Source organism: Ceratosolen solmsi, unplaced genomic scaffold (assembly GCF_000503995.2).
Source record: "Ceratosolen solmsi marchali unplaced genomic scaffold, CerSol_1.0 scaffold2, whole genome shotgun sequence".
Classification (NCBI taxonomy): Eukaryota; Metazoa; Arthropoda; class Insecta; order Hymenoptera; family Agaonidae; genus Ceratosolen; species Ceratosolen solmsi.
In genome coordinates, this window is record NW_011948422.1 from 826,571 (window position 1) to 846,998 (window position 20,428).

General features: G+C 37.1%; 2 protein-coding genes across 2 annotated transcripts in view; both read left to right on the forward strand.

Annotated features, from left to right (window-relative positions):
- Positions 1-9,269, forward strand: part of LOC105361988 (uncharacterized) — a 110,279-nt gene extending 101,010 nt beyond the window's left edge. Inside the window, exon 2 of the mRNA XM_011499314.1 lies at positions 8,792-9,269. Coding sequence (XP_011497616.1) covers positions 8,792-9,269 — 478 coding nt within the window. The remainder of the gene's footprint in view (positions 1-8,791) is intronic.
- A 748-nt stretch (positions 9,270-10,017) lies between these two features.
- Positions 10,018-20,428, forward strand: part of LOC105361989 (irregular chiasm C-roughest protein-like) — a 47,503-nt gene continuing 37,092 nt past the window's right edge. The window contains exon 1 of the mRNA XM_011499315.1: positions 10,018-10,102. Within this exon, the coding sequence (XP_011497617.1) occupies positions 10,018-10,102 (85 nt within the window). The remainder of the gene's footprint in view (positions 10,103-20,428) is intronic.

Genomic DNA, 20,428 nt, shown 5'->3' on the forward strand with positions numbered 1-20,428 from the left:
AGAGCGAGAGCTTCGAGGCAGTTGCCGCCCCCGCCACCTCCGGGCTGTACGACGGGAGCTCGTATTTCAAAAGGCGATGATCTCTGGCTTCGAGCACCAGCCACGGTCATCTTGCGGTATTTTCTAGCATGCGATAATAATATCGATTACATGACAAGATGATTAGTAGGGAGCCATTTTTGTTGTTGTTGCAAAGCTTATTATACTCGATACTGTGTAATAATATCAATAAATAACAATAATTAATAATAATTAATAATAATAATAATAATAATAATAATAATAGTAATACCTTTAAGCTTTGTGGTTAATTGATATTGTGCAATACGAATAATTTAGGACTCGCAAAGTTCCGATCTCACCTGGGGCCGGACACGGGTCTTTAACTCCAACATGTCTTTAAATTGAATATACCCGGACTAAATAATCAGTGACGGGGAAATTCTTTTGACGAAAATAGTATTTCGTAATGCCGAATAAAGGAATAGCGGCGAAGTTTATAATTAATCTTTAAAATAGATTATTTATGACTCGACGATTTCAGTCATCGGACCAAGTATATGCAACTAAGTCCTTAATTATTTAAAGTAAATAAATAATATATGTTCAATGTCTTTCATGAATTTTTAAAAAATATTGGCGTATACAAAATGTATTTTTAAGTCTGATATTCCGACAATACATATTTAATATTCAGCACTTCGCCACTTAGATTCTCCACGTAGATCCTAAATAGATGATTTGTATTAATGATTTTTAATTGAAATACTAATTGCCTTTTTACATGCAATAGATATATAATAATTACGGGCAAATGTTTAAAATAAATGCTATTTAAGAAATAATCCCAACTTTATATAATATATTGGTATAGGTCGATACCATTTAAGCTTTCTATGTATGTGGCTTCCGTGTGATCTACGTTTAAAGCTTAAAGTGTCATTGCCTTTTAAAATTTCTTTACTAACCACTATTCTTAAAAATATATTTAAAATATAAAAATTTGTTTAACAATTGTGAAATAATGAATTAAATAATACACATATCCAATAGAGAGTGAAAAGCTAATTTAGGAATAAAATAAAAAGTATGTTATCATTAAGTTAATAATTAATAGTTAATAGTAAGTAGTAGTATTATTTATTATACATCTATTACATTTATTTATAATTGTGTATAATAATGAATAATAACTTTACACAATTTACATTTATATTTGTAGAAGTATATTGATAATTTAAATATTCCAAGAGAATCGATATTTAACTACGATATCAATTATGAAATAATAATTCATTATTTCATTAAGTGGCTGAAGAATTTATATATTATTTATTATTCATAGATGTATATTGTAAATTATTAATAATTATTGTAAATAGTATTGTACTAAATAAGTATTGTACGAAATTATTGTGTTCTGTAAGAATGCGCAGCTGAAAGCATTTTCAAATATATGAAAAATAATCTATGTATTCTTTCAATGAAACATTCTTAATTGCACATCAAAAAAAGCTTACATTTCACCTACATTAACAATAAAAGTATATAATAATGTACTAGAAACAACGTATTTTGAAAGCGCAAACCACGAAGATCAATGATGTACTTCAGTAGCTTCATTCATAATGTATAAATTAGCTTTGTATAATAAGTACAAATTCTCAACACATAGCGTAGGATAATTCATTGAATAACCTTCAACTATTCAACTTTAGTAATAATATTCAAATAATTTACAAGTTTAGTTAGAAAAAATGGAATAATGAATAACTTGATCAATTTAATACTGGTGTTTCCCAAATTTTCGTGTTAATTATTTTTAGAAAAATTGTTTGTTTAAAAAAAAAAGTATCATTAGGCGAACAAGTATATTATACATGGGAGTGAAAAATATTTATAACATCTGGAAGACAGTAACTAATTGATAAATACTGTAAGTTGAAAATTAATTAGGAAAAACTTTCACATTTCGTATTAAAACCTTCGTGATGATATTCTTAGAAAAATGAGTATATCCTTAATTTACGATAAAATACAGTCATTTATCTTGTAAAACGGTATACTGCTGAAATTCGCATTTCAAATATTTCCAATTAACAGAACAGGATCCGGAAAAACAAATGAATCCTTTCGAGTTTCGTGAATTCGCGAGCGCCTCCGAAAACACTAAAGTCAAGAGTGCATAATCGCTAATTTCCCAAAGGGGTGAGGTGAGCCGAGGTGTGCTCGGGCTTCTCGAAGCTACGCGCGAAGAAAGAAGATTAATTTATCTGTCTTGATTATTCGTGGCGGGCACGAAAGCCCACAAGCACGGATAATCATTCATACTCGCGAGCTTACATCCGCGTGCTATCAGCGCGACTTCTCACTTAAAATCAAATTGATAAAGTTCGTTGCGTTCTTGCGCGTCTTCAGCACCCACAAGGCGCAAACCGACCTCGAAGATGTCTCAGCTGCTCGTGCGTGTGCCCATTAAAGCCTTCATTAATCATTCGGAGACGCGCGTAATTCAGTGACCTCCACACGTAAAGGAGAAGAGACAGGTCACGTGTGCGTGGGGCGAAACGTGAAATGTTGCATTGTTAAGGTGAGTTGGTCGGTATGGGGAAGTGATAGCGCAAACGACATTCGATTAATTCGACACTGGCTGTGTCCTCGTGCATGTGACAGATATATATATATATATATATATATATATATAGAGAGAGAGAGAGAGAGAGAGAGAGAGAGAGCCAATGAACGGAGACGAGACTGGGATGTCACGTGTTGACTCAGGACTCGAAGGTAATCGGTTGATTGGCGTTACACCGATATCGCAAAAACATACACACGAATCCCGGGAGTCCGTTCGACGTGCGCCAGAATCTCGTACATCGCGAGATATATAAGCGGTCGTAAGTCATCCGCGGGTTTTTACGTGTATGCACGTCTACGAGTCTCCCATTATGTGCGATCGGACAATGTGTGAGCGTGATTCTGCGTAGGTGAGAGACCACGGGATTTGTGTCGGGGCAGGGGCGCATGAGCGATGGCGAGCTCTTTTGTTACGCTCGTACGTAGCCTCGTACGACACTCGTGAATGGCGAGGTAATGCTTTTGTGCGCTTAAGTGTGTTTGTGTGCCCAAGCAGCTTAACTGTGTTAATACACGCGAATGTTTATTGATGCGAGATTACGTTAGTTTGAGCGCTACAAGTGCGACCTGCGTGTGCACGAATTTACGTACACATATATATCCGTACCGAATATCACGTATACCATAATTTTCTTCATTTGGGTGCCAAGGTTTCATTACGCTGTGATGAACGTGTATGCGCTACCAATATCAGCCTTCATTCCCGATTCCATTTATGCACATATTGTATGAAACAAATTAGCAGCCGATGATCACAAAGGACTCTGTGTTTAATGACTCGGTGGGCCCAAGATATACAGCGGCCCTTTATGAGGAGCTTGACGAACGAAGCAATCGATTCATGAGCTATCAGGATCGATGCCTCCTGCGAATTTCTTATACAATCAAATATGAAGCAGTAATGATCCATTGCTCTAAAATTATCTATTATATTAATGTTGCGTTCTTTTAAGTCGCGCGCGGATACATCTATCTCATAAATGTATTAAAGATTTATTGGGAAGAAATAGGCTTTCCTCTCTTCTCTTCGACATGGATTTTATTGTCTTTGGTCGACAGAAATAATTAACTAGGAAATCCAACGAGTCATTTATTGTAATACAATTTTAATGTTCTAAGCATTCGATTTAGTGCCTTTGTCGATACTAATATCGAGCCAAGCAAAATTTATATAGTTTTGCCTTTATTAAATTGTAAAATAACATTCCTATTTCACCGATTTCTCTATATTATCATTAACAATGACTTTGAATTTCCATTTAGCTTCAAAATATTCCGATAAAGTTCACGAAACAATTTCCTATTATTTTTATATAATATTTCGGTTAATCAATGTTATTTTCGGAATAGAGTTATATTCATTAATATTAAGACGTAACTAAACATACTTCCCAAACTATATTCGTGCCCTAATATTATTGGCATTTCAATACTTGGACTATCGGTGCCCGCAATTGAACTGAATTATGCATAGTTTCTATTTCTCAATATCTAATTTAGTCTAAATAAGCGTATTTCAACTACAATGTTATGAAAATTATTTCACTTAAACTTTATTTAAATAAATAAAGCTTTATATATTTACGTCTCTGCTAGCACAAATTATATTCGTTGATATTGCAGCCGAACAGAACAGAAGAAAGAGAGAGAGAGAGAGAGAGAGAGAAAGAGAGAGCGTAATGAAAATCAAGATTTACGTATATGAAAACCAAAAAATTATTGTAGAATATATAAATGTTTATTAACTTATGCGATAAAATATGGTTTTAGAAAATCGACTTCTCCATTATTTTATTTCCAAACTAAAAATGTTTAATAGCCGGTTATATCAAATTACTGCGAAATGCCACGATTGTACAATAACTACGTATAAGAAGGTATAATAATAAGAATAATAATAACAACAACAACAATATGTAGAATAATAATAACAACAACAATAATAAAATTAGTAATATTATTGATAATAATAATGATAGTTATATATTTGGATCTAAAGCGTTAAATTATTATTAATTATTTTCAACCATTAGATATTCAAAGAGTATATGTTTAGTATTTTATAGAATAACGAAATGCTCGTGCACGTTTCTCAACATTTTTATCCCGATAATATTTTATCACTGAGGGTAAGAAAAAGTTTTAGATAGTGCGGAAACGTGTTGCATTGCGATTGCAACATTTGCCATCAAAGATTCAGAGTTTCATAATAATATCTCCTATAACGAATAAAAAGATTTTTAGATAATTTACTTTCAGCTAATGATTGTCGTTACACTTATGTGCCGGATTACACCTTCACTTGGAATGAAAAAAATTATATTTCCCCAAAATTTTATTCTGTTAAACTAACAGACAATTAATATTTATGCCATATATAATAATATTTTTACTCTTTTGTTTTCATTGGAATATACCTCGAATATATAATGCCATTGATAGTAAAGCAAAGCTTTAGAAAAATGAACTCGTAATTGCCTTTTAACATTGTGTAAACGTATACCTTGATTAATGTAAAGTAATTGAGAATCTGGCAAAAAGAACTTTACTTATAAAAGTAAAAAATATTTCAATTCATTCGGAGTATTTACTCATCGTAGAAATTTATATCAATTTCTACATGACCACCCCATGTAAGCTGAATTCATCTTCCAACTCTTTCTTATTAACCCTTCAAGAAGTGATATATAATATGTGAAAGAAGACTCCTAGTGTTTTGAGAGAAATTAAAAAAAAAAAAACAAAATAATCTCTGTGAATTGTATATTTCTATAAAAATAAGAAAAAAAAAAGAAATATCATTGCTCCACCCGTTGCCTGCCTATCTTACTAAAAATTATAACCAATAACGGAAATGTTTTCAACAATGTTACGTAGGGCAATTAAAAGCATCCTGTAGAAAAATAATAATTAATCATGACGTTATGTGGCTGTAAACGAAGAAATACATTATGGGATAATTTACTACTCTTATTTAAATTAATTTTGTCTTGATTAAAACTTCTTTCGCAAGATACATCTATCCATTAATTGTAGCTGCTAATCGAATTTCACGCTCAGCCATTTTACAATAACTATCAGCAATAAGTGAATTTTAATTACTTTTAATTACAAATATCCTTATCCCAGGATTCCATACTTTGATTCAACACTGCAAATATTGAAATTATCCTTAATTCTCATTGGGACTCAAAAGACCTCAAAACTTTAAATAACTACGCTTTACTTACGACTCCATGGCAATATCAATCTAATACAAATGAAGCATTAAATGAGCGCAGGCCGGGGTCGCCCACGGAACACATTGGCTTTAGGAAATCGAGTAGCAAAATAGAGGCGCTTGTTAAAGATGAAAGAAGGAAAAAATAAAAAATAAAATGGGAAGGGTATAAAGATAAAAGAAATCTGCCCGCTGAGTAAATGTTCAACGTGACAGATTGAATAATCGCTCGACAATGAAAGACCAAACGCAGTCATAAATTCAGGGCGCGCGCCAGTACAATAATTACAACGCAAAGCCTCTAATCACTCATACCGATCAATCATTCGTCGCGTAAGATAGAAACACGGGCATAAGTCAAAAATTCCGCTCCTTCACCCAAGGCCGCGCAGTCCATTTAATTACCTTTGCTCGCAGCGGAACATAGTCCGCAGCTCGGTGAGCTCGCCGAATAATTTATAAGCACTCGAAAGTGAATAAGTAGCCTTGGCGGGGATGGGGGCCCGTACCACGACTAAGCCAATAGCCGAGCGGAGCGCCCTACGGCGGCAATGGCTGGGGGCGGCTGGGGGCGGAAGAGACAGCGCTGGTAGCCAGCGGCAATTATCGCTATTATTGCCCGGCACTGGGACTCGCTCAGCACTCAAAGGTCCCCCGATATCGCAAATGATCCCGCGGTCATTATTCTATTGAGCTCGTGTACGTAAGAAGCGGCGACGTCTTGGATTGAAGAGAGACACGACATCCTGTGCTTGACGGGGCCTCGTACGACTCGGTTGCCTGCTGCCGCACTTAATCGGCGATGATTTTTTCGACTGCGGATCGGTCCAATCGCCGCGCGCTCGCGTTGTCCAATGCATACTTGGGCCTTTATTTATTCAACCATAAAATCAGGCCTCTCTCGCTTAGTTTATTTCAAAATTCCTCCGGCTCCTTGCCCCCGGGCTTTGGTTTACTTGCTTGTGGATTAAGAGGAATTATATCGGCGGAAAGGCAGGAATATTTTATGCCTTTAAACAGAACAAAAAAATTTGGATAAAATGTATGAATTTTTATACATAGAATGTTTTCGTTGGCTAACAAGTTTCATCGTTCTCTCTCTCTCTCTCTCTCTCTCTCTCTCTCTCTATTTATTTATTTTTTCACTTTTTTCATCTTTCTACTTTCTATTTTTTTAAATTTTATATATATATTTTTTTATTTTCTTTTCTTTTTTTTTCACATTTACGTACCGACAATACTGATTTGTTGAACATTTGTAACTCGAAAATAGATAAATAGCTGCCAATGTTTCCCCAATGAAAAATCTTCTCAATTTTAAAATGAGCATAAAGTATGTTCAACGTTAAAGTATTACCAAAAAAAAAAAAATCTGTTGGGAAAACAATAGACAATGGGCGTAGATTTTATACAACTGTAAATTCAATTTTTTTTTAATACCTTTTGTAACAATACTTGTGTTTTAAGTATGAACATTTTATTATTAAATAAAAAAAACGTAATAATATTATCTAACAAATAAAAATAGAATTTTTATTTACAATTTTAGGATGACATTGATAATAATATAATATTACATCGAAAGTACTTTAAAACAATATTTTTTACATTCCATTCTATAGAACCTAGGAAGCTGTGATAGTAAATTCGGAAATAGTTATCAATTCTCAATTATATATACATATTATATATTATATATTCTCATATATATATATATATATATACACACGTATATATACGTATGTATGCACGCACTTACTCACCACAACACCATACACATAATTAATCCAAATAATCACCAATGGGTTTCACTAATTTAAATTAAGACGAATGATTCACAATCTACAAAGAAATTCATTTCAGCGTGTTACTAATCGTTAATCAAATTAAATTTTACGAGGTGCATTTAATACATCTTTCTTAGAAGATCATTACGAATCATTTAAATGTATAGAGGTATGCAAAAGTACCATGCGTTTCATAGTGCTCATTTATTCATCGCTCATCGCTCTTTAAGTGAGAGTATCCCTTATGGAAAGGAAAGTCTTTGAAATTGTGAAGAAATGTGTGTGAATGCGCATTTCAAATAACCTAGTCGTGCAAATTTCTTGAAAATCAAAAATATTTTTCAATCCTCTTTAAATAAATACACATTTTATATTGACAATAATATGAGAATTGCACATTTCGTATTTGTACACAAACTTTTAGATTCAAATTTTTTGATCTAAAATATTAAAAATAAATACAATCAAATAGCCAATAATTTTTTACATACATTTCATTGCACTAACAAAAGAATGTTTTTAATCGTTATTTCTCTTTAAAACAAATACATAAAACTGCCAAGCCATTCATTTATCGTAAAAAATATACAATATTATCTATTATTTAAAATATATTCTAATAAAAATGTAGCTATTTTGAAAATAATATCGTAGTTTACACATTTTATTCCTTTTTTTTCACTCTTTTCTTTTTCTGTTTTGCCTTTTTTTTTTATTGTTAATTTTGTTTCATTTTGAGAACAGAGATAGATATGGCGTTAGTTTTTTCTCTGAAATATATCTGTGACAAATGCCACTAAAATTTTTAAACCCATACAAATAATACAATAATTCCAGCTCAGCGTCGATTCTAAAAGGACGCACCTCCCCCTCTCCCCTACCGCCTACCATCGACAGAACAACGAATCAAAAGAATTACAGATTCGAATGACAAGTGCGTCAGTGACGTAAGTTCAGCCATTCTTCATTATTAGAAATGCCGCTCATTCATCAGACTTTCCTCACCCGGATCCACTTTTATCCCGTAAAAAGAACGTATTTGCCCCGGGCGCATAAAGTCTCGGCTCCCATCACATAGATATTGTCATTATGCTCGCTTAATCCGCCACTCCACTCGCCCCAACTAATCTCCGATCTTTCATTACAGGCGGACGCTTAAGGGCCACTCGTCGAGGGTGACCTCGGGGCTCCTGCTGCTCCTGCTGCTCGCGCTGCCCACGGCGAGCATCACCGCCCATGCCGCCACCCTCCATCAGGACGCGGACGGCTTCACGACCCACAGGCCCGCGATGACCACAGAGATGGTCTATCAAAGCTTCGCGATCGAGCCAATGGACCAGACGACGGCGATCGGGAGCACGGTAACGTTGCCGTGCCGCGTCCTCAATCGTAAAGGTCCCATTCAGTGGACGAAGGACGATTTTGGCCTCGGGGCCGTGAGGAACCTAACTGGCTACGAGCGCTACACCATGATTGGCAGCGACGAGGAGGGTAAGTTGAAGAATAAGTCACGCAGCTGCGCTAACTTTCACAATGCCTCAAGTTCGCGAGTACTTGAACCAGGACTGTGGCGAATTGATAACGAGTGCCCCGAAGTCCAGCCGTTTTTGCGATTAAAAAAATAAACGGCGCACGAGCGCGAGCTAATAGTCGTATAAACAATCGAACTCAATTAAGTATATATATATATATATTAAATGATATTGTAATTTTATGATTTAAATTTTCATATTCCAACACTGAAGCTCGCTTAATTTACCAATTAGGCGCTTAACAAGCAATGATAGACGAGTCTAATTTAACGCGCTTCGCCTGATTAATCACAGGCGGCTTTATTCCAGGAGTAACAATGCAATCTAAACAAAGATTCCATATCCTGAAGCTTGATATGAGAATAGCTTATCCGCACATCTAAGCGTATTATTTATTAAAAAAAAAAAAACGTCTTTCGTAATTATTGCGTTTGAATACATTGATGTTATGGTTTGGGGATGCTAGAGCGCGTAAATTGTAAGCAAATAGTAAAAGCGTCCAATCGAAAATTCCTATTACTATTGTATTAATTGCAAGAGTTAGGATATTGGCAATAAGCATAATAATGAACAATTTATTTCGTAGCTGAACAAGGACACTGCTATGCTTAAGTCTCAATATAACATCGTAAGCTCATAATGATAAGTCATGTGACATAGCTACGACTATTTGTAAAAATATGCTTAAAAGCATCTGAGCAAAATGCAAATATATCGACTAAGCAACAGTGGCTAACAATTTGGAAGGTTGTCGATAAAGTAATTTAATCCAAGAAAATCGTTGCATCAAAAGTTTGAAGAAAGCTAAAAAACAAATTGCCCGTAAGAATGAAAGAAAAAGATGAATCGGCACAATTCAAAGAAACATAAAGCATTTAGATCAATAGGAGCGGATGCCAGGTTTATGAATCGGGAACGCAAGGCCAGTAAAATAGGTTTCCAATAACTTTCACATCTATTTCAAGTGCCAATGCATGAGGGACACTTCCTTTTCGATTCTCAATCTTTATTCTCTGTCTTTAACAAGCACTCCCGTTTTCCTGGCAAATTTTTAAGTACGTTGCGATTTTCGTGCCGCCACTCCATCTGGTCCATCATTCCTATTATTTTACCGTTATCGTTCCTACCAACACTCTAATCGACAAGCTCACCGTTTACGTAGATGCCCCGGGTGACACTGTATTCGCCCATCTTCATTATATAGACGAGCTTAATTTATAAGTCCGCGCATAGTACTCGCATCAGCATCTGCATATCGTCGTAAAAAATCTCATTAATAATGGTCGTTTGGTTTTTTTTCACTTTTCTTTTTCTACTTTTTCTCTTCTATTATTTTTTTCTTTTTGCTTGAATTTGTTGCAATCCGGTAGAACAGATTGGAAGAGAGTCAATTCGATTAAAAAGCTCGTACATAAAGTAGTACAATTCTCAGTATAGACATAAAGGAAGTAAGAATTTTATAAAAAGCACGGCTCCCTAAAGCTGTCCTATTTCCATTTGATTCGCGTGACCGAGCAGTTGAATAATAACTGCACGGTAAAACAACTGTAAAATCGCTTTCGGTAAAATACGGGCTCCTCGATAATGGAGCTTAAAAAATTACATAACCAGAATGAAATGGAGAATGAACGGCAAGTGGAAACATAATGAAAGGGAGAAAGAATAAAAAGAAGAAGAACGAGAAGAAGAGTAAGAAGAAGAAGAAGAAGAGGAGGAGGAGGAGGAGGAGGAGGAGGAAGAGAAAGAGAAAGAGGAAGAGGAAGAAAGTGAAGGAAGAAGAAAAGAAAGAAAAGCAATGGGCAAGAAAACTCCCGGCACTTTGTCCATGCCCCGACCACCACCCCACGGACGCCAACCGACCTCCGGACGTCCATTTGCACGGGGAGTCTCGAAAATCACGAGCTCGAGTTTAAATTAGTTTTGAAACGTCGAGCTATCTGCGAGTGTGTCTGACCAAGTTGCGTATCGCGGTGGTCTTTTTAATTAAGAGCGCAGAAGCGAATGAATCGTGGCGAGATATCGAGGCTGGCCAAGACCGCGGTAGCATGCTAGTTTATCAAAGCGTAGGAAGTGAGAAACTTTCCAGCAGGGCATCGAAATCACTTTCCCAAATCCAGGAGCTGAATTAGGACTTGGGATCGAGGACGTCCCGGAAGACATCGAAGATGATGCTTTCAGAGCTGAGCTCACTCGATTGTGTCTGTCTGTTTGTCTGTCTGTCCGTCCGTCCGTCCGTCCGTCTGTCTGCTTGTCTCACAGTATGCGCCTGGCCTGTCTTCCTATATGCGCTGTATAAGTATGCGGGGGCGTTTTCGGTGACGCTTGTCCTGAGGATAGGTTGAAGCGCGCATTAGTAGGAGCTCCTTTTACAGAAATATTCGAGCTTAGCGATATATTTATAATACAAACTGATGCTGTGGCCCAATGAAACGCCGTTGACTTTCGGTAGAGACTTTGTCGGATTTGGTTTGATTGAAAATGATCTGTATTATCCTTCTACCGGCTATGAGCAGATGCATATTTTTCATAGCCTCGCTGTAATTATAATATCCGTGACAGGTGTTAATTTGATTTTTGTAGAATGATGAATAGGGCAAGTTGGTTACTTTAAGGGAAAAATTTTCAACTAATCTTACTGGGGGTCGATAAAAAAGTGAATTTACAATATACAGATTGTAAAAGAGAAGATATTATGGCAGGCAAAGTATGTCTCTATTATTTTGTAAAGTAGCAGATTCATAAAATTCAGCATTATTTAAGACGTATTTTAATAATATATAGCTTTCTGTTTATATTTCATTATAGACTTTTAAATTGCGAAAAGTATGCTTAAAAAATACAAAAAAAAAAAAAAAAAAAAAAAACTACCATTTTTAAACGAAATGACCGTGGGCGACGAATTTGTAAAGATAGCATAGTCGACGTCAGGGGCGTCATCGTAAAATTCGATCGATCAAGCTGCTACGTTGGCAACGTGCGCATTCATATTTCAACTATTTCAACAAAAATATGCATATTCGTAAGTACGACGGAGCTCTTCATCTGTACAGCAGCTACGCTCACCTGCCGGCTACAATAAACGAATAAAGTTATTGCGCAAGCGATGAGCATGACATCGTGACTGTCAAATGCAATCAGCACTCATCCAGCCGGCATATAGCCTCGGCAAACAATTTTATTTCTAATTTCGATTCGTTTCTATGCTTTCTTTTTAATTAAACAGACACAAAAGCGTGGAAAGCTTTCCAGAAGGGAAATGCGAATGAAAATTGGGCCGTTGAATCGGCCGTTGTTTTATAACTTGTTTACGCTCTTAACGCAATACTGTGCTCGAGCATTTCGACAGGCAGACAGACAGAGAATATTGGCCTCGGCGATGCTTTCAATAGCCCTACAATCCAGATTGAAAGCTAAATCTTTATCTTTGTGCATTTACTCGTGGCACTGTGTACAATACCCGCATCGATATATTAAGATTTCGCATAAGGCTTGTCGAAACATTTATTATCTCTTGAAAATTTTATTCGTTCATGCTGAAAAAAATAGCTAAATGAACAAACGAATAAATTAAAAAAATCAACGCGCGACAAAATTTCACGACATTTATTCATATACTCGCTCAACTATCATTCGTTAATACTAATTGCTTTAAGATGTCTATATTCCAGATGTGTGCTAGTGTGCGCGTGTGTGCGCGCGATCGCGATTCCGTGCGTATTTCTGTACCTATTTTAAACAAAGTTATGAAAATTACTCACGCATAATTAAGTATTTTTCATCGTGGATCAGTTTCGCTCTATGTCACTAATGAATAGAGGATAAATAATAAATATGCCTGGTAGTAGCGAAGACTCGATAAAAATAATATTAAATTGAGCTTGCGGTCGGACACCATCAATTACGCGGACTCTCGTTAGTCCGCTCCACTAATGAATTTTCAAAAATATTTTTTCTCACTTATTTATCCAATATTAATATATAAAAACTCGCGCATACTTATGCAAAATTATTCAAAGTAATAAATTATAAGAAAGAAAGCATAAAACTAAAGTGCCATAAATTACTTAAAATGACGAAAAACTGTAAACTTTAGGTTATAGCTGAACTATAATTCATGAGGTATTAAGTTTAAACTATAAATTAAAGTGCCTGTTCCGGCGCTGGTTTCTTCAATGTGTATTCCCAGCACCATAATGGCTGCTATCTTTAGAGGAAGTTGTAGTAGTATGAAGAGCTACGAGGCAAAATGAACCTACCAAGTTTTAGCGCGATACAGTAACGGAGGCCATAAGGAAATTCATATGACTTTACGGAATAAGATGAATCTATTAACAAACTTAGACGCGCCTTTTGTTAATCACGATTCTAAATTTTAGAGTGACAGGTAGAGAATATTCTCTAATGTGTATTATAAATATGTCGTTCCTCTAAATGCGTCCAAACGTTCTTTCGATTAGCCTCATAATCTTTAATTACCTTTGTAAGTACAATTACAATTGCCTCTTAAAGACTCACACGGCAAAATCCAAGTCAATAATAAGCTCGTCGATGACGTACAATGAATATTTCAAATAAATATTCGCGGATCCTGGAAAATTTGAAAGCTTCATTTCCCCGCTTAGAATTAATTTGAATCTGACATAGATGTCCGCATTATACTGTCTTATTTTAATTGACAGTCTTCACTTTGAAAGCTTTTAGATGCTAATGTCAGTTAGAGATCAGATATAATTAGTAGTAGCGAATTAAATCGCGAATGTGCTTTCAATATATTAAGCAAAGATATTAATAAAACACCACTACACGATTTTATTTCATATTTGATTATAAAATTTTGAACTAAATTAAAGAATATTGACGCGATGAATGAAGCAATGATTCGCGCGACACGTAAGATGTGTACACGAGGTAACGAGAGAAAAATCTACATGGCAGTAGAGGCACTGATATTATAACGTGGCGGCAGCAATTATGTAACGAAACGAGCCCACTAATCCGACAATTACCTTCTTCTCCTCCCCAGCTTTTCACTTTCTCCCTTTCTGCTCTATATCGACACTTTGTCTTTTCATATTTCACTCTTAGCTTTTTTTATCCATGCTTTAAGGAGGAGTTTTCTAAGACTCATCCGAGTGCCAATATTTTACAGAGAGAGATAGAGAGAGTAAGGTAGAGATAGAGAGAGGTAGAGAGAGATAGAGAGAGAGAGAGAGAGAGAGAGAGAGAGAGAGAGAGAGAGTGAGCAAGAGTGGTTTGGGCGGAGGGGGGAAGAGGTAGAGAGAGAAATGAATTTTCGGAGCTTTTCGAAGACTGGTTCTACGTATGTACAATACGGTTATGACAATGAGCTTAAAGTGCAAAGATAAAGTGCGAATGACTTATGAACCCGAAGAACGATCTTTTAATTTATAAAGACAAGGATCGTGATATTTTTACCAGCGACTTACTCTCGCAATTACTAATACGTAAATTTTCAGCCGAATGAATCTACCTCCACTGCAAAACTCAAATCGACAACTTATTCACCAGATCTTTTAAAATGCAGCTCATCACCAAACATAATCGCACGCTTTCTACAATTGGCGGTAACATCGTTAATTATGCTCATAGAAATGCATGTGTGCGAGAACGAACGACCCAAGGAAAATCTTGATTCCCCTGGTGTACACTTCTTAACAGAGAGAAGTCGCGGCGCAATGCCAGGCGAAAGTGCGAGAACGAGGGTGGTTAATTGGTTGGTTGGTTAGTTTGGCGAGAATTGGGGGGGGGGGGGGTGTATAGACGAGTGAGTGTAGAGGAGCTTATGATTAGCGCAGAGGCCAATGGGGTTCCATTCACGCAAAAGTAATTATCGGAAATATTTCACAGGCGCGAGTCGTTGCATACACGGGATTGCGGTGTGTCTGGGCACGACGGGAACGACGGGTAGATAAACGAGGACGACCGAAACGAGAAAAGCCCCATGTACCGCGCGAGGTAGAAGATGAAAATTCCGCGTGGATGGAAATAACGGCGTTACTGCCGGTGAAGGGGCGGTGGAGGAGTTTGGTGACGGACAGGTACGGGACGGGAGAGTTCAACAATGGCCTCGGTGTATCAGCGAGTTAAAGTGTGCGACGGAGCCCTCCGTAGGGCGCTTAATTAATATTTGTTGAATTCAGCGAGTTGATTAGTGAACTACCAGTGCAAAGCGGGGGCCTCAATACTTACAGGCCTAACCAATACTAATTTCCCCGAACGAGTTATGACCATTATTACACGGTCGCATGTAATTCCCAGGCGCGGGTGCCGCTCTCTCCTGACCACCACCCCACCCCCTACCACTTCACGATCACTTCCCCCATTGCCCCCTTTGCTCCCATTGCTCCGCACATCGAAACGCCAGCATTATCGAGGGCTTCTGATTTAGTATGGCAATAAACGAGACGTTAATTACGACGGCGTTTCTCTTATGCTCGAAGGACCGCAAGCGCTGCAGAGCCTGGTGCAAGCTCTCGCTACCCCATCTCGGTTTATTGTCCTTTCGAAGGTTATCGTAAAAGACTTGTTCGCTTTCTTGGTGTGTATTCTTTTGCCCCGTTCAAAGCACGTACTTAACTTCATTTTACCGATTGTTTTGGGAGCGAGGGAGAGGGAAGGGTCACACTTAGATGTCGCGCGACGATGATTTTTTGCCTTCTTTCATTCTTCTTCTCTAGAAATCGCTTACTTTTTTCACCTCCATGACCAATGCACTTGGACGTTTTAACAATTGTCTTACTTCGATAATCCACTTGCTAGCCGTCCGCTCGATTTACTCATTTACTCTAATATTACCAGAGTCGATGTTTTTTTTTTTTTTTTTTTAATATATTCAGTTCATCGAGGTCAAAAACATTAGGCTACAAACTTTAAAGCCAAAATCCATCAGAGAAAGTCCAAGGGATAATAAAATAATAAAACTCTACGCTAAGTTCATATTGTGATTATGAACTTCAAATACTGTCTCCGAAATCTAGATTCATGTTCATATCATGATTTCTCAAAGTAAACGAGAGAATCCATTGGATTTTATCATTGATCTTGGCCATAATGTAGTCCTCGACTATTTATAACCGACAGATTGCTGTCGATTTTATCTTAAAGGGAAGCTGGAGAACTTTCTTATTGGCGATGAATAGTGGTTAAGGACGAATGAAAGAGAACGAATGGCGACACGAGCTTGACGCATGTCTCTAATGGCGAGGGCAATAGCCCCAGGTATTAACTGAGCTTTGATTCGAGTAAGGTAGAAATGCAGTTGGATCTGGGAATCTGACACCAGCATGCTGAAATTGCATGATCGCATCTCTTGTCGTGTGAAAGCTGCCACGCTTAATACACAGCTTTTTGGTATTTCTCGTTTAAATTTAAATTAAACGCTGTTAAACTTATACAGGACAAATTACCGAAAACAATTTTAAGCTATTTTCTGGTTAATTGCATTATTTCGAGTTACCGTAGAAGAATGAAAGTATAAATTAAAAGAATATCTTTCTTTAATGGCCTGAACGACGAATACATTGGGCGATTAAAGAAAGAGAAGAAAAAAAAATACAGTATTACGTAAAGGTAAGAAAAACCGCGGGCAATCGTATAAAAATTACAAATGTCTCACTTTATCGATTTATCGCTACTTGGCTAAATTTTTTTACTATTTTATTGCATTGATATCATGTTATTTTATGTCTCCACATACGCGAGATTTACGTTTAATTAAAAATGTGGAAACTTTTTTAATTAGGTATTTATTAAATTTTCTTAAATATCCACACACACATTTAAAAACGTTTTAAGCGCGAGTTTCGTCTAAAGGCGATGCAACGTCAGCCACGATAAAGGAAAATTAATTATAGTAGCATTTTTCTTTTTTATTCCTTACCTCACAAGCTTGATTAACATCTTTTTGATAGTCGAAATTAATATAATTAATTTTACTTTGCTTTAAAGTTTTTAAAAATACGTTAACTCGTTATTTTTTCATTTGTCGTTAAAAGTACCTGTTTTTGAAACGGGCAAGAATGATTATTGAAATATTAATATTGCCTCACTAGTTATTACAAGGTAAATCAAATTCTTCGTTTGCCTGCTGGGAATTTTTCTCTACGTGCAAATACACTCTCGCGCTTTCATGTAAACATACCACACATGTATGCATAAATATTATCAGATGTATATTACGTTTTTGCTTACATTCACAATAACTAAACTACGCCAAATAATCGGTAGTACTATTTTCAATTACCAACTGGATGGTTTCACTAAACATCCAAGTTTTATTTCGATTCACCTGCAATTAGTGTACAAAAGCACTTTGCCAAGTGCATTACATATCTTCGCAACTGACATACTTTTATTCAAACAATACAGTGCACAATAGATGCACTCGAGCCTTCTTCAAATATAAAGGGCCAAAGGCTCGATAGTGCAATCACAAATAATGCCCACTTAATGCCTATTTCTCGAAAGTGTCGTCATCCGTTAAAAGCTAAAGCGAAGCAATACTCGGCCGATTTCACCCGGTCATCCTATTCCTAGAAATGACGGATAACGGCCGCTCCAATTACCCAGATAGCGATGGCTTGATCCAGCACCCGCTACCCTCGTTCTTGTTGGCGCAATCCAGCGTAACCTCGAGTCGCATCCTGAAAACGGCCGCGCCGACGTCCGTCAGATACGATTACACGACTGTCGAACAAAGCTGAGGGATCGCGACGCCTCGCGACAATGCGCCTCCCCGTCGTCCGATAATGCGACCCTCGCAACCGACTTCTCGAAACCGGGAAGAGCTCTCGGAGCTGAGACACTGAGACGGCGGGCCGGGACGTAACGGGGGATTTCGATGGCCGGCGGCACAATGCACCCGCGCAACTTCTTTATCGCGAATCCCGGCGGGACGTGCTGTGGATCTATGAATGAGTGACGAGCCTCGACGGTGGAAGGAAAATCCCGTGCGCGCACCGAGGCTGCCTGCATTAATGATAGGGTCCGGACGGAGATATGTGCCGGGCCGAGAGGATCGCTCGTCCGACGTCATCACGAGCGCCCGTTGCTTAATTAATGCAGCTCGTTCGGGACGTGATGCAGGTGCTCCGGAGAAGGAGAGGCAAGATAGGCTGTGACATGTGGATCGCTCGAGCATTATAATACAGAGTGTTCTTATGTGTCGAATCCGCTTGGCGATCGATACTACCATTTGCCAACTTACCCATCGTTTATTTTCATCAACGATTATATGCTAAAGCGACACTCCTCTTTCCCTGTCGTCCTCTCGTCCCTTCTTTAAGCGTTCTAGGAACATGCTGTCCGAGTCTGCAAGTTCTATCATCCAAAGCATGCATTTTATATTTAGAAGTATATATTTCAATGATTTCCTTCACGAAATCTTGAATGTGCATCAGTGACAGAGGGGTCACGGCATTATTCGAGAGTTCTTCGCTAAAGTCACGCGTGAAGAGTAAAGTACGAAAATATTTGCTCCAAATATTGTAATTAATGAATTGCCCTCCCTAGATATCGAGGCAATTCAATGAAAGTTCTGCTACTCGTTCGTCAAGCATTTCATGCTTCTTGGCAAAAGGAAGCAGATGAAAAACGTGAAGCTACCGAATGGCCTCCGAGTTTCAAAATGAAAATTGAAAGCATTTTATTTTCGCGACTTTCGTCCGCTACGTATAGTCAGCATTTATACTTTCCCCGACTCCCTACGCTCGCTGTTTGCCTCTCTCCTGGACATCTATTTTTCTCGGTGTCACATTCACACTTTCCAACTGCCTCTCTTACCTCTCTTACCCTTTTACCTTTTATGCTCCGACAGTAGAAAAGTTCTTTCAAACCGCGGTAGTGCGATCTATGAAGCTCACCGAAGATTATACGAGAAGCATCTACGCTCTCGTAGAATTACAGAAGAGCTAGAGAGTGAGAGAGAGAGAGAGAGAGAGAGAGAGAGAGAGGTGAGAAAAGTAGACTTATAAGTACCTATATAAGCCATATTTAGACGATAATTTCGAATATTCAAGCCTTAAGCTTTATATAAGTACACAAATTATTTATAGCGAGGCGATGGGTAAATTCTCATCGCTAAATACAACAAAATAATAATTAATCTTCATATTTGATAAAAATGGCAAAGTACACGTCATATACATTTGGATATTCTCATAAAGTCAAGGAGCACCACTTTATCACTTGTGTATTATTCTACGTCCAATGATGAATAGTTTATTGCACAAAGTAACAACCATAATAATATGACAGGTATGACGGAGAAAACATATACTAATTACAGAAAGACTATGGTTAAGCTTACAAAAAATAAATTGTAAATCACGTCAATTATTGTAATTAAATTGACGAGCCGACGCTTTGTTTCTCATTATAAGCAACTAAAATTAGGAAGAATTCGTTAGAAGGTACTTGCTCGTTTTGATGATTATTACAATTATTTTGATGACTGCGGTAAAAGCTTAGAGCCTCAAGTTGTGCACTTCAAGTAGGCCGCGATGGAATCCCAACGTGAGCTGTCTCGCCAGCACATCCGTACTAAAATTAATTTGGATTTACATCTACTTATCTTTCATCGCAGTTACAGTGGCTTCGAGTCCACTCAAAACAGCTGATTCACTCGGTCGAGGGTTTAATATTCTAATAGAAGTTAAATCGAGAAATCAGCCGGACCTGGTCACGAGAAGTTTCAGATTCGATACCGTGTTCTCTACAGCTGAAAAACTACGTTGATGCCGGCAAATCACGAGGGGTTCTACCACAATGTCATTGGTTTCTTCAGTGGTCTACTCAACCGAATATAGAAAACATCCTGTGCGAGACTATAATGGACCTCTTAAAGACCGAATACTCGAACTGAGTAGAATTTCTCTACAAGTACCATTCAACCGCATCCAAACTAAATGTCGAATACCATTAGTTATTTTCAATGTAATACGAAGTTATTATTCGATAAAAATAGAATCCAAATTAATATTAAACTAATTTTCCTGTCTGTCGTGGTTAAATATAATACGGCATCGTACATTCGAGTAATGTTGCAGAATCGATAGAAGTAATAAATGAAATTTCATTAAATTAATACGAAAGTAAATTGGTCTTTTAATGTAATATATTTATAGTAGATTTGGGCATTTCAAAATTATTTCTTCATGCGTATTACCAACTAAAAGTCGTATTGATCCCTTTCAAAATGGACCGACTCCTAAGTCGCTGCAGTAAAACTATTT